General features: G+C 48.8%; 1 protein-coding gene across 1 annotated transcript in view; it reads left to right on the top strand.

The window, feature by feature from the left end:
* Nucleotides 1-19,913, top strand: part of WDR45 (WD repeat domain 45) — a 71,044-nt gene that overhangs the window by 42,757 nt on the left and 8,374 nt on the right. The window contains exons 7-9 of the mRNA XM_078664492.1: nt 12,422-12,630; nt 14,201-14,302; nt 16,602-16,747. Of these exons, the coding sequence (XP_078520618.1) occupies nt 12,422-12,630; nt 14,201-14,302; nt 16,602-16,747 (457 nt within the window). The remainder of the gene's footprint in view (nt 1-12,421; nt 12,631-14,200; nt 14,303-16,601; nt 16,748-19,913) is intronic.

The following is a 19,913-nucleotide window of genomic DNA, read 5'->3' as shown; positions in this document are numbered from 1 at the left end:
AATGTGAGTATGCCATCTGTCCCCCAGATATCTTTAATCTGTGAGATCCCGATGAGGTGCCATTTGTCAAAGCCCTTCGTTTTCCACAAACTACCTAGTCTCTCTGAATTCCATAACGGGGTAGCCAGGGTTAATTTCCCTTCCCACTGGAGGTTCCGGGTGGCAGCGTGCCACACTTGTACCGCGTGTGCCGGAGGTTCGGCAAGGGGAAACCGACTGTTTCTGGCATACAGGGCTCTCGTAATATCTCCCACCAGTATCTGACCCCGGTCCATCGCAAATCCAGGGTCCAGAGGGGACCCATACACTGCGTGGTTAATCGCTGCAAGCTGAGAAGCCCAATAGTACTTTCGAAGGTCCGGCAGACCAATTTCTCCGTCATACCAAGGAAGTGTAAGCTTGGAGAAGGCAATACGCGACCTGCCCTTCCAAAGAAGCTGCCTTTGGAGGGACTCTGTCTTTAAAATATGAAGGGGGTACCGGGTCCATTGAGTTCTGTAGAGCATATAAGATGCGTTGAAGGGTCATCATTTTAAATAATACAGCTCTACCTATAAGGGAAAGTGGCAATAATGTCCATCTCTCCACGTCTCTACAGAATCTGGCCAGTGGGGGCCCCAAGTTATTATCGTATCTCAATTTCGGGTCCATGGTAACATATATGCCCAAGTAGTGAAATCCCACTGCTTCAATCTGTAGTGGACAGGACTCCGGGACCACAGGGGGATCTCCACTGATGACGAATAGCACCGATTTCGTCCAATTAATGGCAAATCCAGAGTATCTCCCAAATATTGCCAGAACATCTAAAAAATAGATCAGGGACGCCCTGGGAGTAGTGAGATATAACAAAATATCATCAGCGTACAGTGATATCTTATCCCCCCCATTCCGGGGTCCAACGCAACCCTCTAATCGTTCGGTCCCATCGTACCCAAGCCGCCAACGGCTCAAGGGCCAGTGCGAATAGCAGTGGGGACAGTGGGCACCCCTGTTGCGTGCCTCTGTGTTAAGCAAAATCAACTGATCTGTGATTATTCACCACAACTCTGGCTAGAGGCCTCGTATACAAAAGACGGACCCGTCCTATAAAATCCTGGCCGATACCGAACTTCCCCAACACGGCGAATAAATAGGGCCATTCGACTGTCAAATGCCATGGTCGCATCCAGTGACACCAGTGCCGCTGGTTCGTGTATCTTTGACGCCCCTCCTAGGATCCCGTGCAACCGTCGTAGGTTGAGGGCCGTATTTCAGCGCGGCATGAAGCCTGACTGATCAGGGTGTATCAGATTTGAAATAACCTTAACGAGCCTGGTCGCCAGCAATTTTGCCAACACTTTGGGTTCAGCATTTAATAATGAGATCGGCCGATAAGAAGAGCATTGCGTCTTAGGCTTACCGACCTTATTGATGGCCACGATGTTTGCCACCCGTTGGTCGTAGGGGAGTTGGCCCTTTTCCTTGCTCTCCATGAGCATCGCACGGAGAAACGGCGCCACATTATTCGCGTTGAGTTTGTACAATTAATTGGGAATACCGTTCGGGCCCGAAGCCTTCCCGTAATGAACACCCCTAAAGGCCTGCGCCACTTTGTCATTTGTGAGGGGGGAGTCTAGGTATTTCCTGTCCTCTTCTGATCATGCAGGCAACTGGATGTTGTGTATCATTGCCTCGTTTTCATCCTCTGTATAGTTGCTCGCAGACTTATAACGATAATAGTCAGCAAATTCCTCGGCTATCACTTGTGGATCTGTCACTTTGCCTGACTCTCCTGTATTCCGTTCTGGTACCAATCTCGACGCCCGCTCCCCTTTTTCTAGCCATGCGATAAGCTTCCCTGCTTAGTCTCCATGTTCATACACCCTACTCTGGGTATCCGCGTGCTGCACTTTGGCCCTATCTCTTGCCAGCGATTTATATTCATCTTGGAGTAACCGCAAACGGTGCGTTCCATCGGGGTGGGGTCTCTCGACTCCTCCCCCTCCAGGATTGCTAATTCTGCCTCAATTTTAGCCACCTCTGCTCTTCCCTTCTTCCGTTTCCCTGAGACCAGTGATAACACCTCTCCTCTGATGATCGTCTTATAGGCCTTCAACAATGACTGAGCCGACTCCACTGTTCCCACGTTCTTCTGGAAATATCTTTCTGTGGCTTGCAGCACCTCCTTTTTGATGTCGGGATCTCTTAATTGCCATGCAGTGATGGGGGTGACCCTCCCTGCATCCCGCTGCCCCACCTCTACTCTGAGCCAGACTGGTGAGTGGTCCGAAATCCCCCTACCCATGTGACGTGCCTCCCGAACCCAGGATGCCTGCGATGCCGGCACCAGTATATAATCAATTCTCGATAAGGAGTTGTGTGCAGCAGAGGTGTGTGTGTGTGTGTGTGTGTGTGTGTGTGTGTGTGTGTGTGTGTGTGTGTGTGTGTGTGTGTGTAGTGCACTCCGTTGGGATTCCTCAGTCTCCACCTATCTATAAGGCCTGTTGTGGCCACGAAATCCGGCAGCCACCTCTGAGATGGCGCCAGAGTTCGAGCCGGGTATATATCCGCTTGACCGTCCATCACTGCATTAACGTCTCCACCCACAATTAGTATCCCAACCGGCAGTGTCAAGAAGATCGCACACAGGTCATGATATGTATCCGTCTGAAGACCCGGTGGGACATAAACTGACAAAAAAGGGACAACTCTTCCCTCCCACAGCCCCGAGACAGCAACATACCTGCCTCGATTATCAGCCCATGTGGCCTGTATAGCCAGTGGAAAGGAGTTTTTCGTCAATATTCCCACTCCCCTAGACCCAGTGGTGAAGCCGGCATGTGCCACCAATTTGTAGCCGCCCCTGTGTATGGCCATACGATTACCGACCAAATGCGTCTCTTGTAGCAACACCACATCTGGGGAGTGTCTCCTGAGCAACTGGCTCACCATGCCCCTTTTTATCTTGTCTCCCAGGCCATTTACATTCCAACTAAGCGTGGATACCCCTAATCCCTTACTACCAATAGACATTGTAACAATAAATCCTGTCTAGGTCACCTGATGCTATACCAAAAGATAAACAAATCGACAATACTTCTGCGTCAAATTGAAACTGGAATAGGAAACCCCCCCCAACACTCAACCTCCCTTCCCCCACCCTGCACCCCTGCATACAGCTTACGCTCATCCCCAACTAGCAGTGTGCCTGTCGCCCCCACACCAATCTACAACTAACTAAAGGTGGAAAATAGAGGGAGGGCCCGGACCGTCCCGCCAACCCTCTCCTTCCCCGCCTCATCGTCCCCGCCCCTGATCTATGGATTCAACAATAATAACGGTCCAATGTTCCTTGGCAGGGGAAAAAACCCATTACCTACCCTCCCATCCCCCCCTTACACAAAATATCACAATTTAAACCCTTTTGTCCGTCGATTCACGGTACGTTATTGTTCGTCCGCTTCGTCCCGGGCCTCGGATTCCGTCTCCGCATTGTACGTAGTTTCCAACCAGTCCGCCGCCACTTCTGGATTGTCGAAGAACCAGGTCTTTCCGTTAAGCTCCACTCGAAGGCGGGCCGGATACATCATGGCATATTTTAGCTCCTTATCTCTGTTTCTTCTGCACCGATATGAAGCTCTGACGCTGTTTTTGAACCATTTGTGTGAAGTCCAGGAAAAAGGAGAGAGTCGCATTTTCATACCTCAGGGGAGCCCCGGCGCGTGCTGCCTGAAGGATGGCATCCCTGTCCCAAAAATTCAGGACCCTTGCGATCATGGGGAAGGGGGTGCCCCCAGCCTGGGCCTACCCCCCGGGACCCTGTGTGCCCTTTCCACCGTAAAAAAGTTGCTGAGACCTTTAGGCTGAAGATGTTGGAGGACTAAGTTCTCGACAAATAGATCCGGCGCTTGACCGTCTGATTTTTCCGGAACCCCGAGGATGCGGACGTTGTCTTGCCCTGCCCTCATACTCGTCCAGCTTGCGGTTTGCGAGGGTTCTTGAGGTCTTAAGATCCCGCACCTCTTGCTGCAGCAAGCTCACGTCATCAATTAGACTGGTCGTCTTGAGCTCGAGTGACTTGACCTTCTCGTTCGTCTTCACAAGATCCGCCCGCATCAGCCCCATCTTAATTGTGACAGTGTCCAGCTTGTTATCTAGGGCCTCCATCTTCTGGCCCAGGGACGTCTGTACTCCAGTGATTGCCGCCATGAGATCCGTCAAGGTTGGCTCGACGAGGGGTTGTGTGGTGCCTTCCCCCCGACGGGGTCTTCCTTGTTTCCCCTGGGGACCCCTTTGGCAGGGTGTATCCGTCCAGCTTGTTTGTTTGGATAGTTCTGGACGCCTTGGATGACCGAGGCAGGGGCATCTCCTGTTCCGGTTTTGTCGCCATTTCACCTCGCTGGTCCCCCTCGACAGATATCGCGGACCTCCTCACCCCGGATCAGGGCTCCGGTCTCCACCTGGTGTCCCCGATCTCTGAGTATCTACTGTGGCGTTGCGCAGTCACCTGGTCCAAGGCTCACCCCCACTTTCCCGCTCTGAAATCAGCGCCCGTCGCACTGTTCAGGGGCCTCCCGGTGTCGTCGTCTGTCTTTCGCGTATGCACCTCCGGCATTCCCAGTTGGTTCGGTGGTGCAGTGTCCGCTTTTGTCGGTGAAGGCACTCACTCGTCCCCTCCGGCGGTACACAGTTTAGGGGCTCCCTCCTGCCGCTCCGCACTCCCAGCCTCAAATAGTAGCACAGTGAGGGAACTGCATAGGACTCCTGCAGGACAACTTCGTCTCTCTCTTCCCTCGCTGCAGCCACCCGTATAGGCCCTTTCATCAGCAGGCCCTCTCTCAGTGGGGAAAGTATCCACCTCCTCCCCGGTCACCACTTCCACTGGGCTCCTCAGGACTGGGCCACAGTTAAATCTAATGCCCACCTCACTCTCTTCTTCTGCCGCTTCGCACCCACCATCCGGGGATCCTCACTCTGCACCGGTCTGCGGCCGATCTCCACCTAGCCCAGTCCCGACCGGCCCGACCCGACCTCCAGCAGGGCAGTCGTGGTACGGGGCTCACAATCCCGCTCTTCTGCGCCGCTGCCTCCTTCCAATGCGGCCGGGTGCCCCAGGGGGACTTCAGTCCCAAGTCCCTATCCGGCGGCGGCCGGACCTCTGCCCCCGCTGTATTTGCACGTCGGGCGGTCCGACCAGACAATCAAGGCCCCCGGCGCGCACCTCTTCAGGGCCTCAGATTTCCTCCTGCTGTCCCGGCGAGCCCAAATCGTCCTCACCTCCTCTGCCCCGCCTCACCACAATGTGGCCAGACACCCCGATGTAATTGGAGCTCTCCGGGCACACTCTGCAGCGACCGGAACTCGGCCCCCGCTGGGTGCTCACCTCGGGCAGCACTGCCAATCAATCGAGCGATACAATAGGGGATGATGGATGATGGATGCTTTGTTCGCCCTAAGTGTGGCAGGGTATGCTCAGACGTGAGTCCCTTGCTCACTTGGCCACTGGATTCAAGATAGCCTGGCTGATGAGGATTATGAATTGAAATTGAAATTAAAATACTTATTAAGCGCACGACTACCAGGCGGTTTCTTGGCGCTAGAATCCGAAACCGGTCCCAGGATGCTTGTTTCCGGTCCAGGGAAGACATGGCTTGGCAGTTCGGGCTGGACTGTTCCCATGAGGCACAGGGTCGGACTGATTTGCATATAGCCATGTCTGAAATGGGGTGATGAAGTGAGATAAAGAATGGTGATGGATTAAACCCAGATCTTTTGACTGGGTGTGAGTGTTTGATTTGCTCTAACGCTCCGTCCATCATCCCCTTTTGTATCGCCAATCAATCGAGGCCCTTGCTTTCTCGCCAGGCAAGGCCCCGAGGCGCCAGTCGATGAAGCTCGGTCCCCAGAGCACCGGGACGGCTCGAAATGGGGACCTACAAGGACCGGAACTGCTCCTAATGACGGGGACATGGTCGAGGCACAGGATGTTTGTCAGGATAGTGTCGCAGGGAAGTGAAGTCGGCGGAGCCGATTCACTACGCGGCCATCTTTGTCGCCGGCTTGGCTCCTCCGCTAGTGAGGGTTTTAAAGTGAAGAATTTCGAGGGTTGGTAGAAACATATGGGAGGACAAAAGCAGACTGTTGAATTGAACGTTCCTTAGAGTAGAGCATTGAATTAAAAGAAGCCCCAAAAATGATCATGTTGGGAGGGCCCATAGTCACAAGGCGGAGATCTGAAATCGGTTAAATTGGTCTCCAACACACCCAAATTCTGAAAGCAAATGTCAAACAAACTGTTGACACTGATTCAGTCTACCATGATTGGCAAGTACTTGGAGAATATTATGACTGTGCAAGGGGCTTGTCGGCAGGCTATGTATATAGAGTAGACACAGGGAATGCTTCGGCTGCCTGGTACATGTCATAGACTCGTTTCTTAAGACCTGCCTGGCGGTGACTACATCCAGACGGCTGTCACAACACTCGGATTGCTCCTGGGCGCATCCCTTGTATTCACACCTGCTCAGTTGTATGCTCTTGGTGATCTTGTTCAGCTCATCAGAATGTTTACCAGTGCAGTCACTGCCAAGGCTTCGTTCCAGGACCTGAAAATAACACCAGGTCTCTCCCAGTGAGGGTAACTATCTTAGAGGTCTGCTCGATCTGGCTCATTGCACTGCCAGGAACAAGTCCCCAGGTCCTGTGTCATCACCTGTATGCTCTGAGAAGCACAGCAGAAGCATGGAGAGCAGAGGAGGAAAATCTGCCTCACAAGCTTGTTCACCCCAAGGAGTGTAGCTTGGATGTTGCGATTGTGAGACTGGAGAAAGGCCTGTGGGTAAAGAAGGAGCTTGAGCAGTAAGATATCTTTGTCCTCTTGAAGAAGGAAACAGCAGCTCTGAATCATCCCGTATAGATGAGATTGGGTACAGCCCAGGGTCAAAGAATCTGAAAGCTGATGTCCTGTTGGGCTCTAGGATCTAGGATCTGGCATGAGGCTTAATGACCCCTCACACTGGGCAGTGCGAGTTATCAATAAGTGAATTGAGACTTCTAATGTATTAAAGCAGAGATGTGCCCCCCTGCCCCCAGCTGTGGAGAGTGTTTTCCAAATGACACTGGTGTAACAAAACTTGAGGGCCCCCCCCTGCAAGGGACGTGGAGGGGCCCCCTCCGGACTCTGTCAGTAGCTCTTTGGCCAGAACTGTGCTGAGGGGGCCCCCTGGAGCTTAGGCCCCACTCCGCACTGCGGGGGCTGCGAGGGCCTATGTTACGCCTCTGCCACATGAACATGGTGCTTGGTAAAACCAAATCTGGCCTCTTTAACTGGTTAGGACCGCTGTGTCTGAAGTCCGGGCTTCCAGACAATCTTAGTTTTTTTTTTTTTTTATAAACTTTATTTTTCCAGCAAGATGAACAACATAATCCCCTCCCCCCAAAATTAGCATTGGTAGAAAGAAAATACAGGTGTACACGTTTCATAGCCCCATTACAACTCCAGCAGGTGCAGATAGAACAGTAGATACAAGAGTCAAATCCTTGGGAAGCAAAGCAATCATACAAAACTGACATTAAGGAACCTGTGCGTGGTCATCAGGGCATTACCCCAACACCAACTCCCCCTCCCCACCCCCTGCCTCCCCGTCCTCAGGTCCCGATTCCGCAGAGGAGAACAATTCAGCACTAGTTACATCGGAATCGCTGCCAACTGACCCCACAGCGCACATCATTCTCCATGCGAGCAAGTCCTCTTGCAGCCGCTCATCCTTACGCGTATGTTGCATGTGTGTCTCCTCAGCCAATGTCCATTCCCCAACATCTCGGAGCCACAATGATATGTCTGGTGCCCTCTGTCCCATCCATGTGATAGCCACCTGTCGCCTCCAGACAATCTTAGTTAACTAAAGTAAGAGCTAAGAAGAGATTTCAACAAATAAGAGTGTAGCAACCTCAAGTGTAAGAAGCCTCTCGGTTCCAACAATGGCCTGTGCACCCGGTTAAAAATGCTTCGTTCCAGATTAGAGAGAACAAAACACCTTGTCCAACCAAACTGGGATGGTATAAATAGGCTTTCAGAGTACCACCCAAAACCCCTCCCCCATCCTCCTCTATCTATGCCTACTCTCTAATCACCGTACTTGTAGTTGCAGGAGGCCATGTTTTTTATGCAACAGTGTCAGAATATTACCAATGATGAATATGGTACAAATTATGCTTAAGCGATCCGACCGCTTACAATTCAGTGAGATGCCATCAAAAGCTACTGCAGAAAAGAGAAACAATTCCTGAAAGTAAGGCAGGGAGATAGTTTATTCTTTGTAAATGAATCTCCCTCAGAGCGCACCTGTCATCATGTTGTAGCTCTTCATAGACAATACCTGTGTTCCAATAAATCCTCTTCTTTCTCAGTCTGGAATTCTTATATTTGGACACTTAATTTACAAAGCCATTTTTTTGACATCCTATGATGTTACTGAGAGAATGAACTGGCCTCACCACAGTAAGAAAATCCTGTTAATTACCAGGCTGTTATCTCAACCTAGTGTCTAGAGGCAATGGGAGGTTGTTTGCAAAAACTCGAACCACTGCCAGTATCTCGAGGTAGCATTCCAACCCATCATGTTTTGCCCACTGTGCCACTCTAAGCAGAGGCATGCCTTTTGCAATCAGTACTGACCCTGCTCCTTATGGGAACCTTCCATCCTCCGCTGCCAGGCAATGCCTCCTCCAGAAGGGAACGCAAGCAACCGTAGACCAGTTTTGACCTTGTTGGACCTCATCAGTGAGGTATACCTTGGATCTTATGCCACAGTTTGCAAGGTACCCATGTCTGAGCATACCCTTGGACACGTAGGACGTAACGTCAAGCTCGCTGTCCTGGTTGCTTGTGTTCCATTTCACAGAGGACCTGACCTGGCAGTTTGGGTGGGACTTTTCCTGTTGGAGCAGGGTCAAGAGGGATTTGCATTTATCTGAGTATATTCTGAAGGGGCGCAGTGGACAAAAGAATGATGGGTTGGAATACTACCCCAAGGGGTTTCCAGTGGTTAAACGTATTGCAAGTAATCCTCCCATTACATTTGTGTGTTTGATGTAGAGCCCTAAGTGACCAAGGGTATACCGATAAGTGGGTCCCCTGCTCGCTATGCTAGTGGAACCACGCTGCACTCAACTGAAGAGGCCCAGTCAGGTTGAAACTGGTCCTGAGTTGCTTGTGTTACAGTTCAGAGAGGACCTGGCCTTGCTGTTCAGACTGGACTGTTCCCATTGGAGCAGGACCAAGACTGATTTGCATATGGCTGGGTTTAATCTGAGGTGGCATGGTGGTCAAAAATATGATAGGTTGGAACGCTACCCCAAGCAATTTCCAGTGGCTAGACTTACTGCAAGCCTCCTCCCATCACCGGTTGTGTGCTTGGTCTTTACATAATGTTCAATTCCCCCTTCAATGGCTCTCATTACACGTAGATCAGGGCACTAATTTCACCTCGGGTAAGTACAGATACTGGACCTTGTCGGGTTTCTCTGGGCCAAAATTACTATGAGATTCAGAGTTTAAAATGAGAGATAACACAAGAAATGTGAGCTATCGCATCCAGTGTTTTGCATTTTTTTAAATTTCTGTTTCTGACCCGTTTCCTCCATGTGAATTTCATGTTTTTTCCTTGAGAAATCTCAGTTGCGCAGTAATGATGCATAACTCTTAATTACAGGATTGTCAGGACCCCCATTCAGGGGGCCATGAGGCAAGTCATGTCATGTCATGTCAAAGGTTCTTATATAGCGCCTTATCACCGCAAGGTCTCAAGGCGCTTGCTTTGGGAACCCGTCCTGGCTTTTCCCCTGTGAGATAACCCATACTGGGCATCCCCAAGGTGAAAGCCAGGCATCCCGCCGCGGGGGGGCCGTAGTGGAGATTAAGCAAGCTATTGCCCAGAGTTGCAGAGTGTGAACCCGTGATTCGAGTAGGCACCAAAGCGAGAATTATCGAGTCCGTGAACATTTGGGCTCAAGACCCCGCCGAGCCGGGAATTGAACCCTGGTCTGACCTCTGCTTCAGGGTCTGCCTCCTCTAACCAGTGAGCCACACTTCTCCACTGTGAGCCACACTTCTCCACTGAGAAGCAGGAGCTTCAAAGCCCAACCATGGGGTTGATTCCGTTTACTTCTAAATTTCCAGGGTCCAACCTATTTTGGATTCTGAGCAACTGACCAAGTACCCCTTCAGCACTTGACTCTCAGTGGTGTCACGGGTCAAGCAGACCAAGGCTTCTCGGACGAAGGTAGATACAGGAGAGTGAACACCGGTTCACAGCTCAAAGGATGTTCGGTAGCAGCAAAAAAATATTGTCTAGTCAAATACTGTAATTTATACTAAAAGTAGTATTTCAATACATGCATAAAGTGAAATATGGCATACACAAGCAATACACACAGCTCCTGAGGTCAGGGCTCTAGTGGTTCATAGGCAGGTCCATGAGTTCCTTTCTTCTCTCACTAGTGATGGGGTTTTGTTCCCATTCACTAAAGGCGACCTTCATGTCCGGCCCACTAGCAGTCTGAGTCTCGGTAGTCTCTCTCTGACTCTTAGAAAAGTCAAAAGTGTTGCAGCGCCAAACCATTGTTTGGCAGCCAAGATCCCCTTCAGGGCCTTCTGGCCCTTCGATTAGACTTACCTCTTGTGTGCCTGGCAGCTGCAGCTGCTGCCTCCCGTGAGTATCACATACGTGGCTCTGCAGGGACCGTGGCTGGGTGTCCTCGGCGCTACTCGAATGCAACTGTACTTTTCCTTTGGTCTTCCCCCACAGGTACGGATCGGGGGGCTTCAACGGCTTCTGGTTGTAATTCTTTTTTTTTCGTTCTGGCCAGCACGGATCACCAGGTCGGCCTCTCCTTGCTACAATCGCATCCACCAAGCTATGATCCATGTCTTTTACCAGTGGCACCCTTTAGCATATAGGCTCACCACACCTTCTCCACACTGGGGCAATGGCCCGTTCGGCACAGTAGCAGGGTCCTCTTCACGGCAGCCTCCTCTGGCATATGGGGGCACCGACTTACACACCGCACACAGGTGATGGCCTAATCAGTGCACCAACCGTCTCCTCACACCTCGCTGCAGGGATTGACTCTCCAGTATCCTTCCAGTGCTCTCTTCTTCCCCACAGGACTCCCTGGTCTTGGCAAGCAGACCGGCACTGGTGCGCCAGGGTCAGGTGGTCTGTGATGTCCCCACACCCAGATGGGAAACTGTCCGGCCTTAGCCTCCAGCCGTGGTTACAGGCAGAAGTCTCAGACCTCCCCCTCCTCGCACAGCCGGATTGGCTGCATGACAGTTGACTCCTTTGGGGGCCTCGAGATCCCTTTTTCGTATAGTCCATTTCCAGACACCAAATGCAATTTAGGGTCCGAGTCTTTAAAGTTTATGATGGGAGTCTGCTTCCTTTTGAAGTGCCCACTCCCTGCCCCGCTCTGCCCTTACTCCAGAAGGTAGACCGACGCAGCAGGCTCTTCTTCCTCCAGTGCGTGTGTGTAGGGGTGTGTGGGGGTGTGCGTGTGTGTGTGTGTGTGTGTGTGTGGGTGTGTGTGTGTGTGTGTGTGCGTGTGTGTGTCCCACCCAGCTCACAGGAATGCAGCAATTCACAGATCTATCTGGCGGGATGCCTCTACCGCCTCATGCTCCTCCAGTCAGCCCTGGGTCTTCTAAAATGGAACTCGCAGTCTTCCATGTACTGCACCACTCACAGGCACACATACACCCGGCACTCCTGCAACCACATGCGTGCCGCACAGCACTAAGGGGCCAAGGGTGAGTTGGGCACACAGCTGTGGAACTTTACTTGTAGGCCTCACTCCAGTGACACTTGTAAAGAGGGCTGTTCACTTCTACTGATCACTGCACGGCATGATGCCACCATGCTCCTTTTACTTAACTCCTGGTAAAGGCAGTAGCCTTTTGCCATCAAGAGAGCGGCCCTTTCAATGCTCCCCCCCAGTCCAACAAGACTGCAATCCGTGAGACAAGCCTATGTTGTGGCAAACATGCATGATCTGTGTTTGCCCATGACCGCAAAATTGAGCACCAGGGATTCAGGCGTTGTTGCATGCTGGAGACTCGGGCAGCGGTGTACATGCGTCACCATGCAAAGGACTTTTCTGTCCCAACAAAGATCCGACACAAACACTGTTCACCCCTTATCCTGACAACCTTGTAATACATGAGTCTTTATTTACATATGTGTAGATCTCCTTATGTCAGGAGTAGACCAATCATTGCGATGGATCATCGTCGGGTAGAATGAGTGCATGCTTCCTTGCAGTGTGCTAAAAACCTGTTTAACCATTTACTAAATGTGTTAATTTGGAAATGATGGCCTCGCTGAGCGAGCACCCCCTTCCTGTGGGTTCTCACCACATGGAGTTTTCTGTTTTCCCACAGGATTTATCTAACACCAAGCCGGGCACTTCATCGGCTCCGTTCACTATAAACGCCCACCAGACCGAGATTGCCTGCATTGCCCTCAATCAGCAGGGCACCGTCGTAGCATCTGCGTCGAGGAAGGGCACCCTCATACGACTCTTCGATACCCAGACCAAGGACAAGCTGGTGGAGCTGAGGCGAGGCACGGACCCCGCCACACTCTACTGGTAAGACGCGGGTGGAGGGGATGGATGTGTGGGAGGGGGGGGGGTCCTGGTAGCTGTGGTTTGTACATATGGTGGGACCAAAGAGGGTGCACACACATCCATGCAGTACGGCTATTAGGAGATGTTACAAGAAGTCACAGGGGGGGTATGAAGACAGACAAAACATTACAGAACGGAGTGAGCAATACAAGACTGAAACACCATAAGGGTTTGTGGCTTGAAGGGTTTAACACGGAGACCAAAATCCATAACACAGAGAAATGTTCTTCAAAGGTACCAGTAAGAAATAGGGGTGCGCTCAATTAAGGTCACACCTATGGAATTGTGGTAGGTTCACAACTTTAGTGTTGTGAAGATGGAAAGTTTGGAAAGTTTGCCTGTAGGTGGAATTTCGTACAAAAAAGTTTTGAGAGACTATTGTGCAAAAAATAGTGTTTGCACAATTTTTCTCCAGCATTTTCACTCTTATTTATTGCCAGACTTCATGGACTTCAAACTGTGCAAAGTTTAAAAAAAGTGCATAATATTTGTTTAAGCAAAGTTCTACAAGTTCGATTTTCCCTCTTCAGAACTGACACATGAGAATCTGAAATCTTAGCTTTATCTGTATGTTTGCCAGGACTGGTCGATAACACCGGTGGGAATAGGAAACAGACAGCCCTTGCAATTTAACACGAGAACAGTCCATCTTAAGGTAACAAACACAAAAACCTAGAAGGATGACCAGCATGAACAGAAATAAAAAGTCCCTGTCGACAGTAGCCTTGCACTTTTCCACAAGCAACTCCATGGCTGTATGAAGAAGACCATATCTTGCTGTTATTCGTCATTGCCCGGGAAAACTGTTTTTAGTCACAAATGTTTCATCTCCTTGGAACCTGTTTTGTGTATAATCCTTTGCTGCTGCACGTTCCACTTTATTTAATCTAGATTTACTGTGAAGTGGATATTGTATTGAATTCTAATATCTATAAAATCGTATAAGTATTTAAATGTATGTCCCTTGTCGATTCATGAATATCCCTGTCTCCTTTTGCATATTCGGTGTTATCGATTGTTCCCCTGTGTTCAGAGACCTTGAGCACTGGCTATGAAGGGGCACGTTTCTTTGATGAGGGGCTACTTTGAGTTTAATACTGCCGGTGTTATATAGTTATACATTCTGTGTTTTAGTGATCTTTAATACAATTACACTGGAATTTAATGTGTTTCATATTTTATTCTATTTATGATGGCAATGAACTGAATTCGTATTTTAATGTGTGTGTATATGATAATTGTGCGTATTTTTAAGTGGGCCTCATTGGCGATCCAAATATTGAATTGAATTGCTATATGAAGAATTGGCCCGAATGGAAGATGTGCCTTTTGTGCCAGACATGAAGTCACAAAAGACTGTCCCAGGGTGTTGGTTGACGCCAGGGACATTGAATCAGGACCCCTTTAGATGTTATTCCTGGCTGTGAGGGGGGGGGGGCATTGAATCAGGACCCCTGTAGATGTGGTTCCTGGCTGTGAGGGGAGGGTACTGCAGGGATGCTTCACTCACAATTTCCGTCTTGTTTTGCAGCATCAATTTCAGCCACGACTCGTCGTTCCTCTGCGCCTCCAGTGACAAGGGGACCATCCACATCTTCGCACTGAAAGACACGAAGCTGAACCGCAGATCTGCGTAAGCTGAGAACATCGATTTGATTAATAGGAAGTTCAGATCTAACCATGGCTTAATTCCATGCACACATTCTTGACACCCAGAAACATCGCTCCAAAACCCCCACTGTGCCCAAGCCTCCTCCCAAGTTACTTAGGAATTCTTTTATATGATGTACGTGAGAATAGCATCGAGAGACAGATGAGCACCGTAATACACCGAGAGTCTCTGTGGGTACCCAGTGGTATACCCTAAATACAAAGTGCTGCACCTGCGTGACACCGATGTGAACCATTGACATGCAGAGGTGCTCCTGTTGAGCCGGGGAGCACTATAGATACCCATCATCGACCCTTGGTTACACACAGAGGTACATCATAAATGGGTCAAGGGGCACCATGATACTGCACGGATCACCACAGCGACCCCGTGCACAAGCTGAGGGCCACCGTAACACCAAGCGGCCTCAACACATAACCCTGAGGCAAAATAGAAACCCTGAGGGAGGCCATAGACCACTCCAGTTGCACTGAGGGGCACCCAATATACCATAGAGTTGCACCATAGAGACCCAGGGCTGCGCCGCGATGACCCAGGGCTGCGCTGCAGAGACCCAGAGGGGGGGCGCACAGAGACTCGGGGGGGGGGGGGGCGGGGCACAGAGACCCAGGGGTGTGTGATTGCTTGTAGAATGTACCAAATTATTCTGCCAAAAGACTGATTTGCATATTCATGGCAGGAGTTCAGTGCACTCAGTGACCGCTACAGCAAGACCTATGAACTTCATGTAAGACTGTTTTGCAATAGATGTGCAAGGCAGTTAGCTGGAGGAATTCAGTGAATTAATGGAAATTCCTCCAATCACTACTGTCGGGAAACTGACACATGCATGTGTGTTAGGATGGCAAACATTGCCTTACCTCCTGCCTTCCCACGTACCTAAGGATATAACAAACATTGCCCTGCATGGTTTGTGGGAGCAGGGGACCTGCATTGTGGTTGAGTTCATCTGAGCACTCGTGCGGTTTTGCTGCTCGGCTCGCAGTGCGGCGACTTTTGTACCAAGTGTTTGTTCACTCCGGAATGTTCGGTCGGGGGATTACGGAATTAGCCTTTCATGTGGGCCTCTGAATACTTTGCCTGAGGCCCGCTGACAGCCCACTTGCGCAACGCTGCACACTAATTAGAAACAGATGGCACCTGCGCACCGCTGCTCACTCCTGCTAAGGTGGATGCTGTGGGAGTCAACATTTTGAAAAAAAGGTGGGACCTGTATCAGCTCTAGGCCAATTGTATATTGTTTTTCTGAAAGACAAACGCGAAGGCCAAAACAATTACTACAAAAAAGCCATACGCACGAGTTTCAGAAAAGTGCAGACCGATTCCAAGAGGTCATCTCCTAGAGCAGCGTATACGCGCTGCGCTAGGCTCAGCCTAAAAAGGATCACATAACTCTATGAAGGATCTGTTGCTGGAAACAGGAGCTACTGGTTTGTTTCTTGTACTCCAGTGATGGCCTTTTTTCATTAATTCTGATGCAGTGTGCATGCTCCTCAGGCAGGCCAGTTATTTCGGGTTACTCTGTAGCTCCAACATGGCTTTCGGCCGGATCAGAAGCAATTATCTTTGACATAAACAAAGGTTGGAGAACTAAAACTAGCGCCAAGAAATTATTCGATGTATGTGCGCTTTATAAATACTTATTAACGTAACAATTACTTGTAAGTAACTAATGTTTTTTTGAACATATACACCCCAAATCATGGAACTCAGGCTTGAGTGCCGGTGGTCATGCACCGAATGAGACCTTCCCTGATCTTTATCAAGGCAGAGTCGGGCGTGGGCAGCGACTGACACAGCTGATCTGAATGTCACTATTTACTTCATTGTATATGATGAAAACAATGCTCTGTTTGCACGAAGCTTTCCTTTTCCTCTGCCGGGGAGTTTGACGTGCCAGTGCATGCTATCATGGTGAAGTCTATCACTATTTAGCTTTCTCTATTCATTTCTGGTTAGAAATGTATGCCTGGCGTTGATCACATTTCTTTAAAGAGACGCTTGCAGGAGGCTGAGATGTGCGACTAGTTTGCAGGGCAGAGATCGCTCTCCGGGCCATATTTGCTGGTACGAGTGGGATTCTATTAGTAGCAGAGGGGTGCTGTAGAGTGCATAACGGTTAATTCAACACTGTCTGGCCTCCTTGCCAAAATATTCTCAACCTCTGCACATTTTGTAAATATGCTGGTAAAGCATAATAATGTAAACCTTTTGGGTTGCCTAGTATCCTTTGAAACCCTGCTCTCCTCTTCCTCTGCAGCTTGGCTCGTGTGGGGAAGGTGGGCCCCATGATCGGTCAGTACGTGGATTCCCAGTGGAGCTTGGCCAGTTTCACCGTACCAGCAGAGTCAGCCTGCATCTGTGCATTTGGGAAGAGCGCCTCGAAGAATGTCAACTCTGTTATCGGTGAGTGACAATGAGTGTCCTGATGTGGTGTGTAGAGTGTCGTTGGGGGCATGAAGAGAGTGCCTGTGGAAAGTTACAGCACGAGTCATTGGTGATTATAGAAGGTTCAGTCAGAGCGATCAGGAGTTTACAGGCAGTGTGTAAAGATTCACATACCAGACAGTGAAAATTATAATCCAGATTTATTGCCCCAGGACTTGAGCTCGTTCAGTAACTGAACCCACTGTAACAAAGTTATTTACGAATCATTATTCACAGAACAACATGCTGGAGAAAATGGAAAGATGGAATGTACTCCAAGGGTGGGAAATATACATTGGAAATACTTAAGATTTCAGTGCTTAATTTGAGCTGGTGGCTTCCAGTGCTCGGCACCGGCACTTACTTGTCAGTACCGGCAATTATGACAGCTGTCACATGGTGGCACTCTTTGTGTACTTTAGAGAGGAGCAGAACAACAGTTCTTTATTCATTTAATAAACATTAAAAACAACTGATACCGATCGTCCGAGCCATTCTTATAGACTTGGAGGCCTCGAACAGTATAAATTGTCACAAATGTAGCCGTGTTACGGGTGGTAGTTGTGTAGGTACTGTCCTTGGCAGCGCTAGCGTTTGCAGTTGGTGGTGCAAGCTCTGGTGGCCTCCTGGATAGGACTCTGGCACACATTATTTTTACAAATTAAGCATTGCTTAAGATAGACACCACGTCACCTTTCCTATAAAAAAAGAAAAACTACAAAAGCTTGCTCACATACATAATCGTTTACATTTGCAGGAGACCAGGCACCCGTTTCTTCCTGGGTGACCTTGTTATGTTATGTGTTTTTCTGTGAAAAGCATTATCACCCACGAGGGTAGGTTGTCTCATTGAAAAGCCAGTGAAGCGTTCTTCCTCAGCCTCTTCAGGGTGTGGAAACGGTGCAGTGATGGTGTTGACTTGAGCGGTCATGCCCAGTTTGCTGAAGTCCATGATTCCTTGCATGGGTGCTGGGTGTTCATCCAAGTTCCGCTGGCCACCAGTCGGAGTCCCACGGTGAGTTGTTTTTGTTGTTTTTTTGCTAAAGAGCACTACTTCTGTCCTGTCGGTGTCTAGCTTGAGGCAGTCGGCTTTCATTCAGTTGGTGACTTCTGTAACGCAGGCATGGAGCTTGCTTTTAGTGTTGGGTTCTTGTTCGAGAGGGAGAGTATGAGTTGCAAGTCGAAGGCATAGGAGAGGATGTCCAATCGCTGCATGTTACCCCGGTGGTCTCCAGGCGCTGGAGCGATACGCGAGCCTGGATCGGAGGGCAAATGGTGGTTGAACAACTATGTCTTGAGCTGCTCCCGAAAGTCCTTCAGAGGTGGGGAGGTGCGCAGGTAGAGGGGGAGGTTGTTCCAGGACTTGGCGGCGAGGTAGGAGAAGGAGCGACCCCCTGCAGCGGCTACAACGGATGTGGGCCAGGGCGAGGGTGGAGGATCGGAGCTCTCTGGTTGGCTGGTGGAATGTCAGGCAGTTGTTGATGTAGGTGGATCCAGATTTGTGGAGGGCTTAGTAGGCGTGCGTGAGGAGCTTGAAGAGGCATCTTTCCTGGATGGGGAGCCAGTGACTAGCTCGGAGGTGGGGGCTTATGCTGGTTCGAGAGCAGAGGGATCAGGTCTACACAGCGAGTATTATCTGGAGATTTCATGGAGAACCTTCGAGAGCAAAAGGGAACGATCTTGTTGTTTGCATCGAGGTTTATTTATTGTGCCATTGGAAGGTTTGACAGTATATCTTTGGGGGTTACAGGGATAGGTGGGGAGTATTTTTGGGAATATGCAGGGAGTGCCATTTCAGTGCTACAAGGTATCTGGGGCTACAGGCAGTGCCAATTGAAGGTTGTGGGGCATGTCATCAGCGTTACCGGGAACACCTTCAGGAGGTTACAGGAAAAGATTAAGATGTCACAGAAAGTACAAAAGTAAAGATTAGGAAGTTCTTAGTCCATAAATTCATGCAGTTACATTTTCTTATATCCGTATTGTTTTTAAAATAAATCTTAATTGGTATGGTAGGTCAATTATTCCATTTGTTTAATCAACTCATCCTTTTCAAATAATAATTAAATGAAGGGTCCCATTGCATTTCAAGGTCTCCACTCACCCTTTAATATCACTTTTTAAAGGAAAAATAAAAAATCAGCAAATCTGTAAGTAGCAAAGAAAAACAGAATGTCACAAACTGTGGCATAACCCTGTTCTAAAATTACTAAATCATTTATCAAATCTGTAATCCGTTTAGACTTGCTCATGGTATTCTGACAGTGCACCAGTGTCCCTCCTCATGTTAAGTTACATCAGCATTCGTTTGGTACGTGTCACAGTGATTGCAAGAGATTTTCAGACTGCGTCCCACTGCAGGTCAAGTCACCGGCACCATTGGATAACATTTGTATGTGTGTGTTGTCGTCCCACAGCATACTCCCCAATAGAAGGGCCTAACGTAATCGCTGTAATCTTTCTACGATTCCTTTTTATCAAAAAGCATAAGCTATATTTACATCTATGTTCAGCAATTTGTAAATGTCAGTTTAAGTTTTCTGTCACAATGTTTATGAAAGCTCTGTGATCTTTTCAATCTTTATCTTCCATAGATTATAATTTATGAAAAACTTTCTCTCAAAGATGCCAATTATCATTATCTCCCCATTTTTCTGGATTTATTGTAATATTTTGTTTGCTTTTAATATTTTCTCGATTAATTTTAATATGTATTTTGCTCTTAATATTCCCTCACCAACTTTATCCATCTTGTTTGACAATTGATTTTCCACAAACATCTTTCTTGTGTTGTGATCATAATCTCATCTATTGAACCAATTATATTTTCATCTCTCATGATAACCTATTGTTTGTCTCCCCTTGATCCCGGTGGCCACCCATCCCTCTTGGGTCAAGTGTTTTTAAAAGTTGCAACCATTCATTTCTCTTTATTTTAGTCTTTCTTTATAATTATCCCCTTGAAGTTATGTTTTTGCTGTCACTAATACCTGTCCTTAGTTTACACAGTTTATAACCACTGATGATGTTAGATTCTTTATCCTCAGGTTAGATTGATGTTCATTTCATCCAACATTTATAGTTGTTTTGAGCATTTAATCCCATGAATACAGCCTTGGTGTCATGTGTAATGTTTCCAATTGAT

This window comes from Lissotriton helveticus, chromosome 10 (genome assembly GCF_964261635.1).
Source record: "Lissotriton helveticus chromosome 10, aLisHel1.1, whole genome shotgun sequence".
Classification (NCBI taxonomy): Eukaryota; Metazoa; Chordata; class Amphibia; order Caudata; family Salamandridae; genus Lissotriton; species Lissotriton helveticus.
The sequence above is the reverse complement of the archived record's forward strand: the minus strand, read 5'-3'. Positions and strand labels throughout refer to the sequence as shown.